Source organism: Sander vitreus, chromosome 10 (genome assembly GCF_031162955.1).
Source record: "Sander vitreus isolate 19-12246 chromosome 10, sanVit1, whole genome shotgun sequence".
NCBI classification, from domain to species: domain Eukaryota; kingdom Metazoa; phylum Chordata; class Actinopteri; order Perciformes; family Percidae; genus Sander; species Sander vitreus.
Window position 1 is genome coordinate 18496953 of NC_135864.1, and position 13170 is coordinate 18510122.

The 13170-nt window shown below is 38.9% G+C and overlaps 1 protein-coding gene across 3 annotated transcripts in view; it reads left to right on the forward strand.

Annotated features, from left to right (window-relative positions):
* The window catches only part of apbb2a (amyloid beta (A4) precursor protein-binding, family B, member 2a), a 40002-nt gene extending 26912 nt beyond the window's left edge, over nucleotides 1–13090 (forward strand). For all 3 annotated transcript variants that reach the window (XM_078260668.1, XM_078260669.1, XM_078260667.1), the window contains 5 exons: nucleotides 7229–7304; nucleotides 9845–9925; nucleotides 10011–10126; nucleotides 10259–10441; nucleotides 11147–13090. In XM_078260668.1, the coding sequence (XP_078116794.1) occupies nucleotides 7229–7304; nucleotides 9845–9925; nucleotides 10011–10126; nucleotides 10259–10441; nucleotides 11147–11323 (633 nt within the window). In that variant the 3' untranslated portion in view covers nucleotides 11324–13090. The remainder of the gene's footprint in view (nucleotides 1–7228; nucleotides 7305–9844; nucleotides 9926–10010; nucleotides 10127–10258; nucleotides 10442–11146) is intronic.
* Nucleotides 13091–13170: the final 80 nt, after the last annotated feature.

The window sequence follows — 13170 nt, forward strand, 5'->3', positions numbered from 1 at the left end:
AGGCTATTTTACATAAATATACCGTATGTAATGGGAAATACCTGGTAAATACAACAGGGTCACATCATATTTCCAGATTTTACGCCGCATTGATGATCACCTAACCCACTCCACAGTAGGCTCATGAACATCTGATTATAAGATGCAGTAAACAAGTCTGTTGCACCTAAAACAGATGAGGTTCTTAGACGTCCATTCTCAGCACAAAAAACAACTCACTTTGCAATTCTTCTTCTGAATGAACCTTCCATCTGTTTGCACCTCTCCTCCCACTGGTGCACTGTACGCCATAATACCACGAAGACAGGCAAAGTGCGAGTATACCGAACATAATCATTTGGGCCTGTTGTGGATCAGTCCTTATGATGTAGATCCTCAGAAACAGATTCTCCTGCTGGCGGCTTTCATCAGGGTCAATGTTGTCGTTTTACAGATCAGAAAGTCTACTGCCAGCTGCAGCTCCATCGTATGAATAAGTGGTGGCTGTAGCTGAGTAGTAGTGTCTGAATCTTCAATACTTAAAGGAGCAGTGCCTGAGACTCCATGATGTAAGTCAAAGATGGCTAAAGCCCTGTCATCGTACATAGCACTGGTCTCTTCTACTGGAACAAATAGTATCAGAATCTATGTAGTTTGAACCACTGGGAACTGAGGCTCTATCAAAACTCAGTCACAGTTTTCTTCAGTGGTTAAATCTCCCTCACTGGAACCAGCACTGTCTGATGCTCCATAATATGATTTAGAAGCAGTTTAAACCCTGTCGCAACCTGCTTATATGTCAGCTTCATGGACACCAAGTACCACTGTGACCAACCTGTAGGCAATGCCATTTTATCTTTGTCTACTTTTTTTCAGGTATTATCTGAATTGCATTACCCAGATTTCTGAATATTGTTGATTATTAAAGTTGAGATTACGAAGCTCTGACATTTTGACTGAAATATGAAATACATTTAGCAATATTAAGGAATTAACTAGAAAATGCATTTCCTGCAGAAAATGCTTGTGAATGCTGAAAAGCCAAATTAGTAGAGCAAAACTGGATTGCTGGCATGATTGCGTAAGAAGAAGGTGAAGTAATGATAATAGTGGGAAAAGTGGGAATGGTTTTAATTAGTAATTTAATTAGTATTAGCATTTCATTGAAATGTTGAATAGTACCAATAATGTATTAAACAAAAGTGGAATATTTTAAGTGAAAACTCATCTTATAGCATTTCAAAAAGTCATAGTATAGGTATGTCAAAAAAGTGATAAAAAATCATATTATAGCATGTCGAAAAACTGATGAAAAAGTCACAGTAGAGTTTATGGAAAAAAAGTGATTAAAAAAGTCTTAATATAGTATGTCGAAAAAAAGTCAGAAAGAAGTGCTAAAAAGTCATAGTATAGTATGTCAAAAAGTGATAAAACAGTCATAGTATAGTGTGCAGAAAAAAGTGCTAAACCAGTCACTAAAGTATGTCCAAAATTGTAACAGTATAGTATGTTTAAAAAAAAGGTAAAAAACAGTCAAAAAAGCCATTAAAAAGTGATAGTATGGTATGTCAAAAAATGTCAAAGTATAGTATGAAAAAATAGCTAACCTGGTAGAGCGTGCGCCCCATGTACAGAGTCTTAGTCCTTGCCGCAGAGGCCACCAGTTCAATTCCGAAGTGTGGCTCTTTGCTGCACGATATCACCCGTCTCTCTCCCCTTTTGTGTCTAAGCTGTCCTATCAAAAAAAGCCACCGTGCCACTGAATAAAATACATTGAAAAAAGTCATAGTATATAGTATGTCAACAAAAGTGTATAGCATGTCGAAAAAAAGTATTATGAAAGTCTAAGTATGGTATTTCGAAGAAAAAAAATCAAGGTATATAGTATGTGGAAAAAAGTCAAAGTGTAGCATGTTAAAAAAGAGACAACAAAGTCATAGTATGGTATTTCGAAAACAAATCAAAGTATAGTATGTCGAAAAAAGGGATGAAAATGTCACAGTATAGTATATCAAAATAAGTTATAGTATAGTATGTCGAAAAAAGTGACAAAAAAGTCAAAGTACTGTATGTCGAAAAAAATGTCATGGAAACAGCCAGCCCAGACTGGGAATTGAACCTGGGTCAGAGTCTGCAGTTACTGAGTTTGCTGGTTGTCTGTTGGAGTTGTGATAACCACTGAGCCACTGTGCTACCAAATAACTTATATTGAAAGCAGTTATAAAATAGTATGTTGAAAAAAGCCATTAAAAAGTCATCGCATGGTATGTTGAAAAAAGTGATAATATAGTCATAGTATAGTATGTTAAAAAAGGCGTAGTATAGTATGTCCAAAAAAGTGATAAAAAGTCATAGTATACCATGTCAAAAAACAACCATTCCAGAATGGGAATCAAACCTGGGACAGAGTCTGCAGTAAGTATTTGCTGGTTGGCTGCTGGAGCTGTACTAACCACTGAGCCACTGTGCCACTGAAATGTTTATGTTGAAAACAGTTATAGCATAGTATATCAGAAAATAGCCATTAAAAAGTCATGGTAAAGCATGTTGAAAATATCGAGAAAAAAAAACGTCATAAAAAGGAACCAGCCCAGATTGGGAATTGCACTGGGGACAGAGTCTGCAGTGAGAGTTCACTGGTTGTCTGTTGGAGCTGTGTTGAGCCACTGTGCCATTGAAGTTGCTATGTTGGAAACAGTTATAGCATTTGTTTGTCAAAAAAAATGCCATTAAATAGTCATAGCATGGTAGGTTGAAAAAAGTGATAATATAGTCATAGTATAGTATCTTTAAAAATTCATAGTATAGTATGTCGAAAAAAAGTGATGAAAAAATGTCACAGTATAGTATGTCGAAAAATAAGTTATAGTATAGTATGTCGAAAAAAAGTGACAAAAAAAGTCAAAGTACTGTATGTCGAAAAAAATGTCATGGAAACAGCCAGCCCAGACTGGGAATTGAACCTGGGTCAGAGTCTGCAGTTACTGAGTTTGCTGGCTTGTCTGTTGGAGCTGTGATAACCACTGAGCCCACTGTGCTACCAAATAACTTATATTGAAAGCAGTTATAAAATAGTATGTTGAAAAAAGCCATTAAAAAGTCATCGCATGGTATGTTGAAAAAAGTGATAATATAGTCATAGTATAGTATGTTAAAAAAGGCGTAGTATAGTATGTCCAAAAAAAGTGATAAAAAAGTCATAGTATACCATGTCAAAAAACAACCATTCCAGAATGGGAATCAAACCTGGGACAGAGTCTGCAGTAAGTATTTGCTGGTTGGCTGCTGGAGCTGTACTAACCACTGAGCCACTGTGCCACTGAAATGTTTATGTTGAAAACAGTTATAGCATAGTATATCAGAAAATAGCCATTAAAAAGTCATGGTAAAGCATGTTGAAAATATCGAGAAAAAAAAACGTCATAAAAAGGAACCAGCCCAGATTGGGAATTGCACTGGGGACAGAGTCTGCAGTGAGAGTTCACTGGTTGTCTGTTGGAGCTGTGTTGAGCCACTGTGCCATTGAAGTTGCTATGTTGGAAACAGTTATAGCATTTGTTTGTCAAAAAAAATGCCATTAAATAGTCATAGCATGGTAGGTTGAAAAAAGTGATAATATAGTCATAGTATAGTATCTTTAAAAATTCATAGTATAGTATGTCGAAAAAAGTGATAAAAAACTCATGGTATAGTATGTTGAAAAAAGTCATAGTATAGCATGTTGAAAAAAAGTGACAAAAAACGTCATAAAAAGGACCAGCTCGACTGGGAATCGAAACTGGGACAGACACTGCAGTGATCATTTGCTAGCTCGTTGGTTAAGCAGTGCTAACCACTGACCCACTGTGCCTCTAAACAATTAGTGTGGAAAACAGTTATAGCATATGTCGAAAAAAGCCATTAAAAAGTCATAGCATGGTATGTTGAAAAAATTGATAATATAGTCATAGTATAGTATCTTAAAAAAGGCGTAGTATAGTATGTCCAAAAAAGTGATAAAAAAGTCATAGTCCAAAAAAATGTCATGAAAAGGACAATTTTGAAAAGAATCAAGTTATAGTATGTCAAAAAAAGTGCTGAAAATGTCACAGTATAGTATATCAAAAAAGTCATAGTATAGTATGACGAAAACAGTGATAAAAAAAGTCATATTATAGCATGTAGAAAACAGTGATGAAAAAGTAATAGTATGGTACTTCGGAAAAAAATGAAGGTTTAGTATGTCAAACAAAGTGATAAAAAAGTCATAGTATAGCATGTAGGGGAAAAAAAAAAAAAAGTCACGTCAGTGACTATTTGCTGGTTGTCTGTTGGAGCTATGTTAACCACTGAACCACTCTCCCACTAAAAACAATGTTGAAAACAGTTAGAGCATAGCATGTCGAAAAAAAAACACATTAATAAGTCATAGCATGGTATGTTAAAAAAAGTGACAAAAAAGTCATAGTGTAGCATGTGGAAAAAAACGTCATGAAAAAGACCTGCCCAGACTGGGAATTGAACCTGAGACAGAATCTGCCGTGACTATTTGCTAGTGCTTTGATGGAGCAGGGCTAACCACTGAACCACTGATCATCCAAATAATTATGTGGAAAACAGTTATAGGATATGTCGAAATAAAAAATTTAAAAGTTAAAGCATGGTATGTTGAAAAAAGTATGTAAAAAATGTGTAGTATAGTATGTCCAAAAAAGTGATTAAAAAAGTCATAGTATAGCATGTCAAAAAAAAAAAAAAATGTCATGGAAGGGAAAGCCTGGACTGGGAATCAGACCTGGGATAGAGTCTGGAGTGATTATATGCTGGTTGCCTGTTGGGGCTGTGCTAACAACTTAACCACTGTGCAACCAAAATGAACTATGTTGAAAACAATCATAGCATAGTATGTCGAAAAAAGTCATAGTATAGTATGTCTATCTGAGATGAACTGAAAGAGCCTTCCCATTGAAGAAGCCTGAAAAAAGCTTAAACAATACATGGTATCAATATATTGACAACACCGTGAGCACCGGAAAGCATTTGCGAACATAATGATATGTAATTTGTGTGGATAAAGTTAATAAATGTGTGCATATCAGCGATTTGAAAAAAATGCTGTGCCCATAAGTTGAATACAAGCACAAATGTCCTTAAAGAGCTGAACATTTTGATATTTTAATGTTTTATGTAGCTGAAAGTATGCAGAAGTAGTAGGCGACCAAGAATTGTATGGAAGAATTGGATAACAATACTGTGAGTGCTGCTGAATCAGCATTCACACAATTACAGTAATCAGTTTCTTGTAAGGAGATTTGATGATGATTGATGGGTGTAGTAGTATATTATTGTGTAATATATGTAAACAAATTTGATGATTGTTTTGAATTTCTTGGACTTGCTTGACACATCACTGTGGTACACAGCCTTCTGTACACAAAGACAAATCAGCCTGTCCTTAGTCCAGCAGTGACCTTGTAACAGATGAATGTACCTGGAACTACAGATCTTCTCCCTAAGAGACATGTTGACACATTTAGAGAGGAACGGGTTTTTTTTTTCCTGTTACTGTAATTTCTTCTTATCACATACCCTGAATTGAAGGAAGAGTGTGTATCTGTATTTCTGTAGTTCTCTGTGCGTGTGTGCGTGCGTACGTGAGTGTGTGTGTGTGTGTGTGTGTGTGTGTGTGTGTGACCATGACTCTTCACACCGCCTATTTTAAACAGAGTGGTAGTTTTCTCTTTTCTGCTGCGGAGAAACGTGGTGACCTGAGTCTTGCAGTTGCGCAGCGGGCTTTCTTTCTTTGTGTGTGTGTGTGGGGGTGTGTGGGGGTGTGTGCGTGCGTCTTCTTGCATGTTCCCCTGTGTGCAGAGTTGCAGACTCACCATAGACTTTGATAAATGACACCTACAATTAATCAAGTATCTGTAACAGGTTGAGTGCAGCAGCTCAGTGCAGAGGCCATGCAGAATATTCAACACTTTGAACAGTATGTGCACTGCAGCAGAAGAGCAAAGGAGAGAGAGAGAGAGAGAGAGAGAGCGAGAGAGAGAGAGAGAGCGAGCGAGAGCGAGAGCGAGAGCGAGAGCGAGAGCGAGAGCGAGAGAGAGAGAGAGAGAGAGATTCTTTTTAGACAGCTGAATTTAATATACAATTTGGAAGACAAGGTTTTAAAGGATAAGGCTGGTAATATTTAATATTTTTCTTGTTGTAGTAAAATCCCATAATAAGACCAAAACCAACAATAAATTGATCTACTTACAAGTAATACCTGTGTAGCCAAAGCCCGATACAGCTTATTCCTTTGTGCCATACAGCTCCATTGTTGTCCAACAACTATTAAAAACACATCCATAAGCTACACCGTTGCACTGAGTGACATATTTTGTCAAAATTATTAATATGAGCCCTGTAGTTTATTCTGATTCAATCCACATTCTCTGTCACTAGCGCACCAATATGGCTGAAAATAGTTCCCAATAAACACAGTTTAAGTCTTGTTTGAGTAACATTTGCTAACAACCACAGTGCCAAGCTGTTTTAGGAAATTACCATTTTGAAAAAAAATTATATATTTGTTACAGGTTTTTAAAGATATACATCTTCAGTAGAAACAAATGTGTTGAGGAAGTCAGAAAGTATTGAGAAAAGGAGGAATACATTGTTGGTTTTGGTCTTTTCGTGGAATTTGTTGACATTAACAAAAAGATATATATCACGTCTTATCATTTAAAGGTCCCATGGCATGAACATTTTACTTCATATGGCGAAAGGTATAAACCGAGCCCTGGGTATCCTGCTCTACCTTTGAGAAAATGAAAGCTCAGATGGGCTGATCTGGAATTTCCCCTTTATGTCGTCATAAGGAGGAAGGTTACCTCCCCTTTCTCTGCTTTGCCCGCCCAGAGAATTTGGCCCACCCATGAGAGAGAGAGAGACATCATGGCTTGCAAACGAGCGAAGCATGGCAGTTGGTCAAGGCCACAACAATCACAAAAAAACTCCGCATTTTTCTGGAAGGACTGATTAGGGGACCAATAAGGCCTATGTAGCATGTAAGCATCCAAAAAGTACCATGTCATAGGACCTTTAAATTATGTTATTATTTCTTATGCTTATTTGTGAGACAATCTAAGTTTATTTGACCGCTGTTGTGTCCATTCAACCATGTCTTTTTTTCTCTTCTTATCTTATCCTATTCTGATCGCTTTCGTCTTCTTTCTTTTTTTCTCACCTCTCTTCTCTTTCTTCCTCTTCCTTTCTTCTCTAGATTATGGCTGAAAGAAAAAGTGCCAAGGCTGCAGCTAGCAGCTCCTCGCAGACCAGCTCTGATGTACCCCTACAAGGTATACACACACCACACACATGCACATATCTTTTTCTTTGAGTTTTCTTCTTTAGTAGTTCCCTCATGAGAGAATTGGATTTGTCAGTTGTGTGTTATCTTCCCTGCTGTGATTTCTTGTCTCACATTACAGCATTCCTTCACATCTGAAACCATATATATGTGTTTTTAAAAAATAACTTTATCACCTCAGGAGCGACTGTGAATATTTGTTAATAGAAAAGATAACAGTGTGTGGTTCAGTTACACACAGATAATGCTGACTTCAGAACAACTCGCTTCACAATCAATGAGTTTTATCCACCAAGCACTAATTCTATTCATCGTTTCCCATTTCGCTAAGTCCCACCGCTTGTTCCTCACAGTCCCAAGTAATTATAGGAAGAAAGAGAAAAGGTGCCTGCACAATTCATCCTCCACTGTAACTTCAGCTGGTGTGTGTATCTGCTGAGCGTGGGGGAAAGGAGCTCCAACATCAGAATATAAAGGAACTATATTGGCTCTTCACTTACGGAGGCAGCCGACCTCATTAAAACCCAATTAGTGTTTCTTTCAGGCGAGGCCTGGTGCTCCATGGCTCATCCCAACCCCAGGATCAAAGAACGTATTGGTGAAACATCCCTCACATCTTTTAAAGCTATTATTTGCCTGAACTCACAGTCTTTTAACTGAAAGAAAACAGTTGGTATCCAGTGAGAGACGTTGTCCTTACAGTGGATAGACCAGTCCATGAGCTCTAGAGGTCCAGTGGATGGAAAACTGTTCATGTTCTCGCCTGGAATCAATCTCTTCAGGGTAGCTGGGAGTGCGCAATCCTGTGTTGGGACACATTTTAGGAGATTAGCACCGAATTATTGTGGATGAGCGCCAATACCAGGATAATGGCCCTACTGTCCTCATATGATCTGGTCTGCCTGAGCTCTACTTTAAATATGGAATGAATGTATGAAAACCTCTTATTCATCATTCATGTAACTACTGTTTTCAAAGCTTTAGCAGTTCATACTGAGTGTGTAAGATATTAGGGACTTTTTTCACTGATGAGGTGAATCCACCTTTTATTGATTTCCCTTATTCAGTCCATACTGACCACATGGAAGATGAGCTTATGATGAATTGTTAATCTCTGAAATCCGGTAATTTAGATGTGGATTGTGCAAAATGGGCTGAAAGTCAAAATGAGGAAAATGTCATATGTAGGCTGGTTTATCTCTATTTAAAGTAACTGACCTCCAGTGTTTTAACTTCTCACCTTGATAAAGTGATGAGCATGTGTACTACAGGACACTGTGACATCACTTTTGGGTGTGGTAACAGGTGAAACAAACCACACCCAACCACACACGGGTATGTTTAGGGGTGAAAAGGGCTTGAAACTTCAAAACACAGCTCAGCACAACTATACTCAGCCTGCTTTTAAGTTACTCTTTTAAGCCATTACTTTAAAGTCATTACGTATACAATTTCAAAATGATTATAGCGTCTTTCAAATTATTCAGATTTTTCAGGGCTTTTATCTCACACTTAAAATGCTTCAAATTGTACACAGAGTGGCATTAATAGATGCAATTTGTAATTTACCTGTGTGATATATTTTTGTATCTGGTCCTTTGTTATTTAACATTTCATTCAAAACATTTTTGGGGCATTTTGTGTTAATGAGTGCAAACAAAAGTCCATGGCAGCACTCATGGTCAGCACCTTAAACTCTCAGGTACCCCTAAAATCAAGGTTTTCATATACCAGTTATACTTTACAGATGTTGTTGGGTTTGTATATAAATAGTTACCACTAAACTGAATGTGTCATTCAACAATAATGACCATTTCATTTTGACTCAATAATAATTAATTCCATGTTGCAATAGGTTTTTATTTTTCAAATCCATGTTGACTAGCCAAACATCAAATAGTTAACAACTATTGTCATCATTTGGTAGGTGATTCTTCGGTTGTGCCCTTTTTAGTATTGTGTTGGATTTTTATAATGTTGTCATTTAAAACATTGGAGGATTAACAATCTCTAAACTGTGCAGTTAAAAAATGTAACCCAGTGTAGTGTTTAGCATTTACCTTGTCAGAAGTCATCTCAAGCTAAAGCAGCTAATTGCATGGTGTGTTAATGGCGAGGTCCTGAGGGTAAATGATGTTAACTTCATGGCTGATTGAGATGCAGGTGATACAACATCTTTGATCATCCCCATTCACTCATCCTTTCTGCCCACAGGCCATTGCGTAAACAGGCACAGCTGGGTTTTCATGTAGAAAAAGTCCTGCATGCTTGTGTGTGAACATATTTTTCATGCCCTAATAATGTCAACAGCACCCTAAAATCTTAAAATATTCACCAGTGTTTGTTTATTTCCCAAGTTTAAGCCAATTATCATGTGTGGACTTTACTTTTGGAACTTTGCGTTAGATGTTGTGGCATGATAAAATTCCCTGTGAGCACTCTGTGCGTGTGTGTTTTAATGTGTGTGTGTGTGTGTGTGTGTGTGTGTGTGTGTGTGTGTGTGTGTGTGTGTGTGTTTTCTCTCTGCAGAGTTTCCCATGCCAAAGACTGAGTTGGTGCAGAAGTTTCATGTGCTGTATCTGGGCATGACGTCTGTGTCTCGCCCCATAGGTAAACCTGAACTAATACTGAAAAACACACATCTCAACACATCCTGCAGTCTCATTGCTCAGGCTCCACTGTGTTTTGTCCTCAGGTATGGACATCATAAATGGAGCCGTAGAAAATCTCCTGTCCTCCACAGGCAAAGAGGACTGGACTCCTGTCATATTGAGTATTGCTGACACCACACTGGCTGTCATCAAAGAAAAGGCAAAGGACCTTTTGTTGCTGTCCTGAGGAGTAACAGATAAATAAAATATGTGAATGTGCTTGTAGATTAGAAAGGTAGATCTAATAATAAGTGTAGCACGGATCTAATTCTTCTCTTGGCTGTGTGTGCAGGAAGAGGAAGAGGAGGTGTTGGTGGAGTGTCGAGTCCGCTTCTTGTCCTTCATGGGCGTGGGACGAGATGTGCACTCATTTGCCTTTATTATGGACACTGGGAGCCAGCATTTCCAGTGCCATGTTTTCTGGTGCGACCCCAACGCAGGCAGTGTCTCTGAGGCTGTGCAGGCAGCATGCGTGGTAAGTTCATAATTATAATGCTATGAAATGAGATGATGTTATGTTGGATGGAACTCACCATTGGCAGGGCTCAATCTGAGGGGCGGGATAAACGGTTGTCTTTCAAATTCCCTCGGCACTCATAGCCAACCAGAGCAACGCTAGTTGATAGATTAAACCTTTGCCGTATCCGGTTGGCAAAACTCCGAACACATCTTCCTTTTATAAGAATGACTTCAGTGCTTAACTCCAAGTCTTCCAGAGTCGCGGCCAAAGCCGATTGGAAAGACCGCTGTTCGCCAGCAGCAGCGGCCATCTTCTTTGTTTTCAAGTAGCAGGGAATTCACGCGGAACCGTCATAACTCTGCTGTCCTTATGTTAAGCCCGCCCACCAACTCTATACACGATGTGATTGGCCTGTCCAGAATTTGGTTTTTCCAGCTCGCAAGCCAACGGAGATTTGCTAGACTGACCCTGGCTGCAAATTACATTTGCTGCTGCTAGGGTGCGTCTAGATTTCTAGGCTAGTTATGTTGTTGAATTGTCACTATTCCGAAAGGAATATTAAAAACTTTTGTATTTAAAGGAATAGTTCGGCATTTTTTAAAATTTACTTTTTTGCTAGCTTGCTAAGAGTTAGATGAGAAGATCGATACTGCTCTCATGTCTGAGAGCCCAAAACCCAAATGATAAAAACTCATCTAGTCCTGTCCTCTTCTTCCTCAGCTGCGGTATCAGAAGTGTCTGGTGGCACGGCCGCCCTCCCAACGCGCTGGCTCCTCATCCTCGCCCTCTGCGGACACGGTGACACGCCGAGTGACCACCAGCGTGAAGCGTGGCGTCCAGTCTCTCATAGACACTCTGAAACCCAAGAAACAGCCATCGGAACTCCCCCAGCAATGACCGTCACCAGTGACCACAACACCCTCCCAGCCGACACCTCACACACTATCGCCACGGCAACACCTAGTCAGTACCAGCCATGGTAACCAATGATGTACATACATGTTAACAAAGTCACCACAGCAGATGAAGGAAAGAAGAACGGTCCTCCAGTAAGCCTGATGATAATGAAAAACAATGACAAGAAAACTGATCTGTTTCATGAGGAGGAATGGAAAAGCTGGTGTCACTGGTTGAACTTTGACCTTTGAACGCTGCTGTGTCCATGTGGAAACCACCTGCTGGCTTCACTGGCCCTTACTTTATGTGGATTTATGGGACTGGATAAATTATTTGATGAAGCAGACAGGATACAGGATAACCCAGAAGAAAAAGATGACATTTCTTTTAATAGTTTATGGAACCACTCATTGGTTTACTCCCATTGTCTTTCATGCTCTGTCCCTTCCTGTAAAAACAGTCATCAGCACAGTGAGAGCTCCTGGACTGGACGCCTGAAACGCCAATCTATGAACGCCTTCCAGGACAGACAAGATGTCAACTTGCTGTCATGGTATTTTAACAGATGAATAAGAAAGAAAAAAAAAAACAAGACCAGACAGACAAGACCTGCCAACACGCTCCCTCCCACCAAATGGCATACAAATATTTTGATCCCTTTGATGTGTGTTAGACTTGAAACAAACTAAAAATTCAACATCTCCTTCGAGGATGAATGAATGAAGTGATTGTATTAATGAAGTGTATGTAACTGATTTTATGTAGGAAGAGATCATTTAGGGCACAGGAAATTGTAGCTATAAGGGTGAGATGAAGTGTTGGTGACAAATGAGACAGATGTGTTGATTTTGCATGTTTTCTTGATGGGATATGTTTTATGTTGATGAGTTTAAAAAGGGTCTCAGTCGAAAGAGTGGTGAACACAAGAAATAGATGCTCTTAGCACAAGTCATCTCCACCTGACCATGACTGGATTTACACTGGCACAAAAGATCTGGCCTATTTCTGACCCATACCTGAATAAATGGTTATTCCCTGCCCCATTAACAGAATCACAATTCAGTCAATCAATGTATTTTTAATTCCATTCCTTGATGTGTCGATCAGCAAAAGAAAGGTAACAGTTTTTAAAGTATTTAGAAGCTTTTAATTAGTTAAGATTGTAATTTGTTTGCATATATTATAAAGAAATGGAGTTTAAAAGCTCAAGAATGTTACATTGCTTATGTTCAGACTTAATAACAATTTCCTCAGGAATCTTTATGCATACATCCAAGATTTATGTGGTAACAAGAAAGATGGCAGATGTGAGGCACTCGTGGCTATATGAACATTGGTGCACAATAGTGTTTTCCCTGCTTGGACAACATGGGAAGATCAAATATGTGCCACACAGTAAGGGTTAACTACTGTATATGTTCTCTTCATCAGTAAATCCAGCCAGTCTACTCCCACTCACAAACAAAACACACACACACACACACACAGAGCAGTAAGTAAATCCAGCTAGTCTACTCCCACTCACAAACAAAATACACACACACACACACACACACACACACACACACACAGCAGTAAGCAAATCCAGCTAGTCTACTCCCACCCACAAACAAAATACACACACACACACACACACACACACACACACAGCAGTAAGCAAATCCAGCTAGTCTACTCCCACTCACAAACAAAATACACACACACACACACACACACACACACACACACACACACACACACACACACACACACACACACACACACACACACACACACACACACACACACACACACACACACACACACAGCAGTAAATAAAGTCTGCTGTCACTGCTATCAAAACCTTG